Source organism: Pezoporus wallicus, unplaced genomic scaffold (genome assembly GCF_028554395.1).
Source record: "Pezoporus wallicus isolate ANWC-B61680 ecotype Strahan unplaced genomic scaffold, APGP_CSIRO_Pwel_v1 contig_5767, whole genome shotgun sequence".
Taxonomy (NCBI): Eukaryota; Metazoa; Chordata; class Aves; order Psittaciformes; family Psittacidae; genus Pezoporus; species Pezoporus wallicus.
Window position 1 is genome coordinate 6377830 of NW_026640599.1, and position 12067 is coordinate 6389896.

Sequence of the window (12067 nt, forward strand, 5' to 3'; positions counted from 1 at the left end):
TGAAATAACAACTTTGTTTTAAAGGCATATTTCAAAGGATAGACAGCACTAAGTTTTAAATTACATTTGGGAAATTTGTGACCACTGCTTTCTTGTGCTGTACTTTTTTGTGACTAGACATTACAGGCAGATTTTCCCCAGGGTTTCTATTTTTTCACAGATGCTCACTTGTCTAGTTGAGTCACTGATGCAGAATGTGGCAAATGCCAGTTCGGCTCCCTGGAACAGGATTGAACTGGCAGGCCAGTAACACCTCCCTTTGGATGGTGCTGCTGGCTTCCCACAGCTGCTGCTGCACCAGCCTGCTGGTTAAGACTGACTCCTGCCATCTGTAGTGCACTGTATATCCTGTGTCAGGTGGCAGGCCATAGCTGAGCATTATCCGAGTGAAATCAATTGCTGAGCTCGAAGGGCAGTAGTGGAATGGGTGGTGGGAACCCGTGACCAGCAAAGCAGGCTTCTGCAGGATTAGAAACTGGGTGCCAGCTAATGCCCATGTGAGAATTCCACAGGTAATTAGGCTTTGTGTCCCCATGGTTTTGTAATGGGATTTGGGAACCTGAGCTGCTGTATTTTTTTTAAAAATAAGTTCTTATAATAAAAAAAGACTTGCGCAGAGGTGCATGTAAAAATTTAAATATACTTTATTTCTGCTACTATAATGGCTGAAGCTTCAGCTTCTTTTTCTTGAGGCCTGGACACGAATGTACTGGCTGTACCTGTGCAGTGTAGGACTGGTAGCTGTAATTATCATTCTCTTCTACATGCAATCTGTTTAGTACACAGAAACTGAGTGCTGTAAAACTGATATTTATTTTGCATTTCTTAGCATGAAACCTGGGATTCAACCAGTTTTCTGACTTCCATATACTTCAATAGTGTTCCCCTACTTCATAATCTTTAGTGTTACATGCATGGTTTTGTGTTTCCTTATTAGCTGAGTGAGCTTTTTATTCTGAAGAGACAAAAAGACTAGAAGTTTTTAAATGTTAAGCTTAATTCTTTTTCCAAAGGGGAGAAACCCAAGAAGAACACAGAAAGGATTTAAATTTGCAAGGAATAACTTGTATTCACTGCCTGTTATTCTGCATTATTCCACATAAAAGGACCTTAGAAACTGAATTCATATTGGCCAAGTTTTGGTTTGGTTTGGTTTGAAGGACGAGGGTGATGAGACACTGGCACAGGTTGCCCAGAGAAGCTGTGGCTGCCCCATCCCTGGCAGTGTTCAAGGCCGGGTTGGACAGGGCTTTGAGCGACCTGGTCTAGTGGAAAGTGTCCCTGCCTATGGTAGGGGGTTGGAGCTGAATGATATTTAAGGCCCCTTAACCAGTCTAGAATTCTACATTTCTGTGGCTGCTTAAAAGCAGTGGCTTTCAAAGTTCTTTCAGTTGTGAATTCTGAAAGGCTGGCTGAGGTGGGTTAGGGTGATGAGCAAAGCAGGTGCTGACACAGAGTGGGAAGAAGTTGTCAAGGCAGCAGGGAGGCCTTTCCTGGCAGGGAGATCTCCAGGCAGGAAGAGTGCATTTCCCAGTGGCAGAAGGGAAATAATGGCAGCGTGGTGAGAACTCCTGTGGACACAGGCAATAGTGTTGCCCAGCAGCACTCAGGCACCAGGGATCAGGACTTGTTCCCCTCTGCAGCAGCCTGCCCAGAGCAGCTTAACCACCAGCAGAGTGAGGAGTGGCAGATGGATGCAAAGCTTTCTATTGCTCACGGAGTGGGACACCAGCACCTGGAAGGGCCTTTCTGCTCTGTCCCCTGCCCTGGCTTGTAGAGCAGGAGGCCTGGAATGCAACCCCAGTAACTTCACAGCTTTACATCCTTTGATGACAATATGTCTTTCTTGGATTCAGCTTTGCATTACTCCATTGGGCATATCAGAAATTGCCCTAAAGAAGTTCATTAGTGACATTCTTTTTTTTTTTTCCCCAAAGAAACATAAGAGCCTGCTTAAAGATGCTGTTGCTTCTTGTCCTGGGTCAGCACTTCTTACAAAACATTAAAGTCTGCGCTACTTAATAATTTAAAGGTTTCATTTACTTTCTTACATCATCTAAAGAGTGCAGCTGATTTTGCTTTCACTGCAAAAGTTGTAATTAAAAGAAATCCCTATTATTCCACATATCCTTCTGTTCAGCACTGTTGAATGAGCTGAATTCAGTATCTGTCTCTGGTTAAAAAAAATATATGTAACACTGACAAGGTTACACTTGGGTAAACTATGATGAGGCAGGTTACAAAGCGAGCTGTACAAGCACAACCCATGACACATGGTACCGTTCCAAACACAGACACAGGGCCACCATCATCATCATGGCATTAACCCCAAAGGAACAGCACATGTTTAGGAAGGGCTCTTTCAGTTAAAGACTAAGATTCAGTGAAGTTGAAGACACTCAAGCCAACAGTCAACTTGCCTAAACAATCCAGAAAGTCTAATTAATGCTTGAGCTTCCCCCAACCTATTCCCTGTAAAACATGAAATTTAAGAAACAAACATTTCATGCTAAAGAAAGGCCCTAAGATGGTGTTGTGGCTTATGAAGTTTTCCCCATGCTTCTGATAACATCAATCTGTTCAGTTCTTTCAGAAAGCTGGAGAACAGACTGATCTGAGAGACTTTTGGTCGAGACCAGGACTGTGGCTGTTGCAATGACTTGCTCATAGTTCCATGTAAGGATATGACTATTCGGTCTGTCTTATCCAGAACCCTTTCTCAACGTGGTTTGTTTCAATTTGCAGATGAAATGGCACTACGCATCCACTTTAATAAATTCCATGTTTAATGTGGTAAGCCTTCCAGAAACTTGCCAATTTACTGCTTTCTGTACACTTCAAATGGATGTAAATAACTGATCTTGGACACAGTATACTCTCACATTTTTTTAATAAAGTGCTCAAGAACAGGTTAAGCACTGTAATAAAATTTCCCTTTTTCTAAGCTAGCACCGAGTAGCCTCTTCTTTGCAAATACCAGAACTGATGACATATAAACACATGGTAATGGTGTAAAAATGGACATTTATTACAACTAAACCAATATGACAGACAGAGGTCAAACAGTTTGTCACAACCACAACAAAGCTTAATCCAGCCAAGCACATACAAGTGACAGTGTAAACGTTAAAAACATGTTTAATACATACAAAATCGCTTCAGATTTGATTTAAGGTAATTTTAACGCTTCAAGCTCACACAAGGGTCATTCTGCTACCACCTTCCCCTTGCCTACCCCTGCAGGTCATGCACTGGGGAAATGCAAACCACTGCCTTGGTGTGCCCTAGAACAGAAACAGTCTCCAGCAATTCATATGTTTAAATCCCAGAAAGGGCCGAAGGAGACAAATTCCACCACTGTGAGTTCATACGCTCCACCCTGGCACTGCCCTTCTGCTGCCCCATGCATTTATTTATACTGGGATCTGTATCAGGGGTGGCTGTGGCAACACTAAGTCAGTCCCAGTGGGTTAAATTTAACCTAGACGGCATCAAGCTGCCAGTCTGGCTCTCCAGATGGCTATGTAAATGCTTATACTAGCAGCGCATGACTGCTTCCAGCAACAGCGCCAAAGCTAAGGTTTGTGAAAACGTGGCACTACTGACTCAAGCAAACAAGCCAAAATGTAGACTCTTAGAGTGAAGTTACTGGGGAGGGAGGAAGAGAGGGAAGCAGCTCCGCCTCCTCAGAGACCATGCAGATGCACAGCAGAATTTGGCTAGTCTAAAGCATGATGCATGACCTCAAAAGTATACATGAATCTGATTCCCTCAAGCAAGTGAAAGAGGTTTCATTTATAACTACTGCTTGGCTGCTCCAAGTGTCAAAATATTACTTGCTATCATTTGACGTAAGTTGCAGTGAATCTACTGTACAAATCTAATATTTAAAAGCTCTTAACTACAAATTAGTTGGTTCAACTGTATGTCACACAGGAGTGTTGTAAGGGATGTGTCACAGTTAAAGGTGTAAGTTAAGAAAAGCAGTTAAAATGACATTGACCTTTACTGTGGGATTTGGGTTTTTTTTAAGGTACCTATATACCCATTAAAGCATAAATATAAACCACCAATAAATACAAGTTAATTTGTAGAGTATGAAAGAAAACAATGAAAAGTCATTTTTATAAAGCTCCCTCTTCCCCATCTTCAAAATTATCCAATTTTCATTATGCACCTCTATACAGTCTGAAAGCCTACCTCCTTTTTAGTGTTTATGTGCAGAGGTTTTTAAGTTTAAAAAGTTTCCTTTTTTCTTTTTTTTTTTTTTTTAAATTCACACATTCCCTTTTTAGCTTAGGAACGTGCACAGTTTTGCTCAGAGTAGCTACATTTCCTGCCTAGTGAGTTAAGCAGTTTGCAGTTTTCTTGCAAAAGCTGTATCACCTTAACAGTTTTTACCAGTGAGATATGCAGATCCTAACAGGATTCTTTGGTATAATGACAAATTCAGTAATAAACCAGCATTTCCAAGCTTTATGCATCAACTGAAATAAGCAGAATTATCACAATTGGTGACTGAAATGTAGATGAACAAAGTCTTTGGTTGCATAAACACAATTTCTACACCATAACATTTCATAGTTTCTTTTCATTTAGATATGTCATAATGATACACTTATTTCCTGAAGTCAAGTTTGCTTATAAAAAACAGTACACTTACTGAAGTCAAATGCAATTTTGTTATAAATGCAGCGACATGAGACACTGAGTCAATTTTAATGTAATTCCCTTTCATTTACGATTTCTGGACTTTTAATTTCTTACTCCCTTTTCAAAAAGGAGTGTTTTTCGTGTAGGCCCGAATGAAGCAGCTTAGCAAAACAGTAATACTGACAAACAGCATCTTACACCATTAGCTAAACATTACAATGAAGGCAGTGAACATTTACAGTATGAAACATTAATATGTCATCAGCTGAAGTGAAGATTTATGTCAATCCAATTTCTTCAAGTACACTACGTGGGGTCTCTGCTTCCTATGGAGGGAAAATAGGAGACAGTGGTAAATGGACCCTGCACTTCTGTTAACAGTACCATACATGAGTTGAGTTAGTATGAAAAATGCGTAATTAAAAGAAGAAAAGCTGAAAGGCATGAAAATAAAGAAGTATTGCAGTTTGCAAACACAGGATTAGCTGCAATTTTCTAAGTACTGATAATTAGATTGCCAGGGCTCACAGAAATCGCTGGTAGATTTTATTGCCCTTAACTGCAATAAAACTAAAGAAATTCAGATGTACCAGTAGGGAACAAATCACAAGCCAGTAACAAAGACATGAAATGGGGACAGATGGGGAAGCATCTTGCAATGGAGTCAATGATTTTTGTGATGAATTGTTTCATGGGTCTCAAAAATCTGTTAGGGAACAATGAATAAATAGATGAATGAAATGACTGATGCAACTAAGACACAGTATCCCTTAAGCTCTTCATAGGAGATCAGGTTTTTATTTTTTTTTTCCACACTGTTCCTATACATAGTTCATAAAACCAGGACAAAGTACTTGGTACAGCTGGTGTCCAAAAATTGACCCCTGCAGAAGTGGAGTAATTGCCAGGACTGGAATGGTATTATTCCACACCAAGCATGAAGTTTTAAATTAATTCTAATCTTAAATAGCTTTGTTTAGATGCAGAGCAAGTTGTTTAATACAACATTGCAAAGGGTTATCATCAGTGTTGTAGTCATTATTCCTATAGCATCTGAAAAAAAATAGTAGTTTAATCAGAAATATTTAGGCTGTGCTTTTCCATAATTATTAACAATATCAAAAAGGGATACTGTGCCCCTATGGAAACAAACAGGTTTAGTATCCACAGACTGAATAAACTTACTTTAGCATCCTAAACCAAGACATGTCATGAAGCAGAAAAAAAAGGCAGATAACAGTTAAGGCAGCAAATTATTTTTCAACTGCTTTCTAAATATTAGAAAAACACTGTCAGCAAAATATATAATTAAACGTCTCAGATCTTGCAAGTAACATCAAAACATCGTCTTTATCAACCCTGACTGTATGTAGCACAAAATGATCAAGTTCACAATCCTCATTCGTTCATGTATAAGGCGATTTTAGAATTGAAAGAACAAGCCATATTTTAAAGGCAACTTCATTTAAAATTCAGTCAGTGCCGGGAACAGGCCACCTCTGAACACTTTGAGATGGCTTCCAAAAGCCAGCAGCAAGTAAGAAATGGCAAGAAAAAACAGAAGTTAAAATTGGAAACAAGATACTTGTATGTTATATTAACGATGTTGTGGTTTTTCCTCACTGATGCAATATTTAAATATTCTTAGAGCTGCAGTGACCTTGACAAAGCCAGAGAGAATGGCAGGATTAATGATTTACATGTGTATTTTAACACAAATATCCCAAAAGAGATACTGATTGAAGAAAAGGCTTCGTAGCATTTTTAATATAACCTGTCGTATTCTATTACCAGATTACTCTGTTGCATTCGTTTTAGAGGACATGCATCTCCCCTATCTACCAACTTAAAACATTTTACTCCAAAAAAAAAAACAAACAAAACAACCCAAAATCCTACATTAACTATAGCAACAGAAGTGACAAAGTGTAACTTTTCAGGCATTTCAGGGTCTTGCAAACATTTGTACTAAAACAACTCCACAATTTTAAATTGATCAGACAGCAGTGGATACTTACAGTTACTCAGTGGTAAGACACAGTATTTACTAAATGACCTGAGGAGTTGCTCCATAGCTATGAAGAAACTGCACTGCTGCTACTGTCTTTAGAGCAGCCCAGTATTATTGTCTCCACTGCCAATTCAGAGTTGTGGGTAATTTTCAGCAGGCATATACGTAAAGATTAAATTTCTTCAAGAATATCAAGGTAATTGGCTAACAGTGAACTTAAAATAATGTATTTCAAGTACACTGGCTACTTCCCCACAGGTCTCTCACCCTAAAACTCGGTAAGATTTTAACTTTTTTAATACTACAGCAGTAACCTTGAGGCAGACATGCCTTCTTATTCACACAGCAACAGTACAATCTCAAGGAACACCTAAAGGCTAATGTGTTTTGTTAGAGGAATTATTTCATCAATTATGACTTTTAAGAAACAAGTAGGATGAATTATGTTTTGTTCATGTTATTTTTTTTTAGGAAGTGTCAAACATTTTAGCCAATTGTTATGGAAAGTATTCTGTAGCATTATACACTACCTGCAGCTCAGAATCACCCCAGGCAAACAATGAAAATTTGAAATATATCAGAACACAGATGAGGAAAAAAGTCATTCACATGAGACAAAAGTGCATGCAATACTTTATTTCAAACATGCCAGGAAAGCTAATTCATTACCTAGTCATTTAGAAGCAAGCAGCTGTATACAGATAACAAGAAAAACAGCATCTCATTACAGCTCAATGCACAGCATTTTAAGCCAACAGGCATGAAATAATGCAGGCTAAAGCAGCATTAACCAGACATTCAAACACATTGTTAATGTCTTACAGAAAAAAGGCAAACTTTGAAGTGGAAAGCCACTCCTGTGATCTTGTTTTCTAAGACTTCAGAATGCTGAAAGTCCAATCCAGATCTTTTGTCTAATCCCCTAAATCTCCCATTTCTCTGTCAGTTTAACATTTAAAAGGTAGTGCATTACCACATATAGTACATGCAACTAGAATGTGGTTAATCTCAGTAATCAGTTTCTTGATAATTAAACAATTTTCAAAACCAGCACTCGTTTGAGCTTACGAATTATTCTCCTCTTCTAGGCAAACAGAGGATGCAATACATGCCCTCTCTCTCTGCCCTTACTTTTTAAATGAATGGCACTTATATTCATCCTTGTGGCAGTTCTCTGATATACAAGGTAGTCTGTACTTAAAACTGGAAATGCCAATTGAAGATGACATTTTTCAAGTATGCTGTAAATGGACTTAAAAAAAATAATCTTTCTAACCCTAGCCATTTGTGAAGCAATGAGCTTGTTCTCTCCTTCAGTAGCAGCAATTGTTCAACTATTCACAAGAGCATTTGAACAATTAAATACAAATTTTGCAACTTCAGATTTACCTGTCATTCTTTTTGCCCATATCAGTTCTGCCTTCCTCCTCTTTATAAGGAGGTCTCATTAAATATATTGCTGTGTGCACCTTTAATTAAGATGCAAGGTCTGTGTAGAACTGTGTGACATCATTTAACATTTGTGTGTATACAGCTTGCATACTACTACTTCATTAGTTTCTCTGTAAATATTAACTTCATCTACAGGTTTTAAGTATTTTTAAATACCACCACAACTTATTTGCAAGATAAACACAGGTCAAGTAATGTTGCAGTATATAGCTATTTAGCTCGGAAAATTCTACAGAACTTTTAAGCATAAGACTTCAAGCTTACACACAAAAAAAAGTTAAAACCATATGCCAGCAAGCACAAGTTCTGTTGAAAGGAGACATGTGAAGAGACAACACTGTAAAACAGAAGGGGAAGAGGAAAGTACAACAGCAGAGAATGGTTGCGGCATTCTGTTAGATTCACGATGACTGGATTCACCAAGCTGATGATAATGTCCTGTCATGAGTAAGTCACAGGTCTATCTCCTCTGAAATTCTGCATGCATGATGAATGAAGCCATTTAGTACACTGGGACATTAAAGTATTCATGACGTGGCTACAAAAGAAATGTACATATTCTTATACATAATAGAAAGGTGGAGAGATGTGCAAGAAAACAAAAATACTATCTCACTGTGGTATCACTGACATGAAAAGGACATTTGATACATAAATACAATTCTGTATTTTTTGACTACTCTAGACTTCTGGGGCAGGGGACAACACATGACACCGTCATTTCACCCCCCAATACTTGCATGTTGGGTCTGACAACATACAGGATAACTTCGTAATTACTATATTATGTAAGCTCAGTCTTTTTCTCAAAAGAAACTTGGCTGAAGCTGAGATACTGTTCCAAGAGATGGACCACCCTATGTATTTGCTCCATTCTAGCCTCTTCGGTAGATACTATTGGCTACTGTCATAAACAGCCCAGGCACTGAGCTAAGTGAAGTTTTGACATCACACATCAAATCTGCTCTGATAAATATGGATTGTTTACAGGCCTCTAGAACACATTTGTAAGCAGCACCGTGGCAGGGTAGTACAGCAGTGGTGTTACTTGGCATTATCTGTAAAAGCATCCCTGTTTGAAAAACAGGAGCTATCTCAGACATGCCTCTCAGCAGACAGTTTCCTTTACTTTCAAATTATACCACTTAATACTCTCTTGTTTCATTAGCATGAACATCAATATGCAATTTGTTGAAAGATGCATTAGAAAGCAAGCGACACTCAATTTTCTGTATTAAAATCAGTGCCCCAAAGACAGATGAGGATATTTTTGATGGAGTAATAGCAATTTAGGAGTATGCCCATTACACACCTGGCGGGAATGGGGACGGGGGGGGGGGGAAGTGCTGGGGGGTCACAAACCACAACTCTGCATACCAGTTAGTAATCTTTCATGATGTACCAATTAAAATCTTCAACCTATTTTAGCACCCCACTCCCAAAATTATAGAAGTGTTACAAGACTTCTAGACCTAAAAATTTCTTCCATCTCAGTTTGTTCACACATTCAAGCTTACATATTTTCAAATTCTAATCTCCAATCACAAAAAAGCACAAGAATATCTTAGAAGATTTATGGGATTTATACTGCTTTTCACTATCAGTAATATGGATATTATCCCACAGTAGTCAAAATCATTCTGATCAAGCGAAATACAAATCCAGTAATTCACAAAACAATAGCACCTAATGCCAAGTGACAGTAACAAATATAAGAAGTCTGCTGTGATTTTTTTTTAGGGTAAAATTCGTAAGAATTTGGTGTACAATAGAGAATACAAATAACAGAATTACAGATGTGAAATTTTGACTCTTAAAACCTCTCATATTGCACTTAAGTGTCAGCCTAAATTAAAAACAAGATATTGAGGCATATTGCTAACTGGAAAAGGCACTGCATAATGGGCAACATACAATACTAGTCTAAGGAATACACTGTTGGCATGATATGTATTCATGAAGACAACTCATGTCTTCCAGTGTTTCACACCCTTGGAAACCTGGAGCCAGTAAAGTTGGTGTCTTCACTGAAATGCCTGGTAACAGATTTCACCTTAATTTTACACTAGCTCTCTGGACAGAAGGTATGAGTGCAGCTCACTCTCTAGCACTTTTACAAAGTTGATTACAATTCATTCTTGTTGTGTTCAAAGATTGTCCAAGGCTGCACAAACTATTTAGCACACTTTGGCCTGGAAGTGCTGACCATGTTCCATTTTACACCACTGGTTCAAACAAAAAAGGACATGGATGTCTTTGTTTCATGTTAACCCACCTGTTACCTTCCAGTACTTTGCAAAGTTCTACCCTCCCACACACTCCTATGGTGTTCCCTGCCCTATGCATATTTTCAATGGTTTAGAGCTTGAGGCATTAACATTCTCTTTGATGAGAAAATCCTGGTACACAAAATTAAATTATCAACTCAAATTACTGTTATGGGATTAGTGTCTCATCTTGACAGAAAATTATTATCTACTGATAAAGCAAGATGAATTGTCAGGTAACGATAGGAAGAAAGTGGTTATTTCGCTCCTGGAGGCTTTTTAGTTTATAGACCATGTAAACACCACCTGCAACTAAACTAGCAATAAACTGACATTGAAGAAGTGAATCTAAAAGATTAAATGGAAGACATCAATAACTAAAATATGAAGTTATATCACAGCAATACAGTGAGATGGAAAACACTGCAGTTTCAGTAAGACCTCTGAGGAGAGCATCTGAGACCATCACACACAGAGGGTCTGCCACTATGGGCTGCCTGACAAACAACAGAAAGGAAAATAAGGGTTTGATACATTATTTTCCATCACAGAACTACAGTATCTCACAAGCTGCAACTACGATTTGTTAATTTTGGTTCTGGTTTGGGTTGGTTTTTTTTGTGGGTTTTTTTGGTGGTTTTATTAGTAGTAGTAATAGTAGTAATATTTTTATCTTACTGTGCTCCCTGCCACATTGTCTCCAGAGCTAGCCCGCTAGTTTGAATACCAGAAAAGACAATTTGGCTTAAAGGACAGATGTCGGCAGCTTCTACAACTAGTATCTAGGCTACCTTGCCCACCTTGTGTGGGACTCTGCAGACCTCAAAACATCTGAGCCTGTGAAGCATGTCCTTAAGATAGTCAGCCATCTGGATCTAATGAATTTAGAAATGAGTTGATCTAGCAGCTAGCAAAGAGGCAACGGTATCCTTACAGCACAACACAATGGCAAACTAACATGAGATACTATCTCTGAAAAATTATCACTTAAAAATTTGGACATAAAATGTTTACCTGACTTTAATACATAGATAGGTCTTAGATCCCAGCTTTGCCAAAACAGTAATAGCTCTACAGTACAAACTGCACATTGCAATTCCACAGTATTTCAAAGTTACTAGAATTCATCTTTCTCGAACTGACATCTGTGTTTACAACTCCTTTTAAAAAGCTAATAATACTCTCTGAAATTGGCAGCCTGAATCATTAGATTTTTAAATTATAAAAATGGTAGAGTTGATTTGAGTCAACAGACCATTTAGCTAGCCCATCCCAGCTTTTTCCTCAGCCAACTTTGTCATGACCCAACCTAATTAAAAATCATAATTAAAACTAAAATTAGAAGTGACTTCATTTAATCCAGGCCCACAAACAGCATACCTACAACATCCCTGAAAGCTATTTAATCTGGTAAAGGCATCCAGTGATGGAAACTTTAATGCCCTCCAAGCAATCTACTTAAATGCTTAATTATCATCACTGCTGGAAAATTTGCCTAACATCTACTTGGAATTTATTTTCTTGCTGCAGTTTAAGCTATTTCATGTCTGTAGTGGACAAGAAAACAGTTTATTACCTCAGGCAAGAGAAAGACACGTAATTTTTTATGCCTACACCAAACTGACCTAAGTTCAGTGTTTTGCAATGCTGCCATATTACTGACAACATCACAGAAGTGACAGAG

General features: G+C 38.2%; 1 protein-coding gene across 3 annotated transcripts in view; it reads right to left on the reverse strand.

The window, feature by feature from the left end:
- Positions 1 to 4690: 4690 nt before the first annotated feature.
- The window catches only part of AP1S2 (adaptor related protein complex 1 subunit sigma 2), a 32534-nt gene continuing 25157 nt past the window's right edge, over positions 4691 to 12067 (reverse strand). For 2 of the 3 annotated variants that reach the window (XM_057419519.1, XM_057419518.1), the window contains one exon: positions 4691 to 4979. Coding sequence is in view for 2 of the 3 variants with exons in the window: in XM_057419518.1 (XP_057275501.1) it covers positions 4932 to 4979 (48 nt within the window). In the remaining variant the exon portion in view is untranslated. Of the gene's footprint in view, positions 4980 to 8317; positions 8655 to 12067 lie in introns of those variants that run through there. The other variant, XM_057419520.1, reaches the window with a different exon arrangement.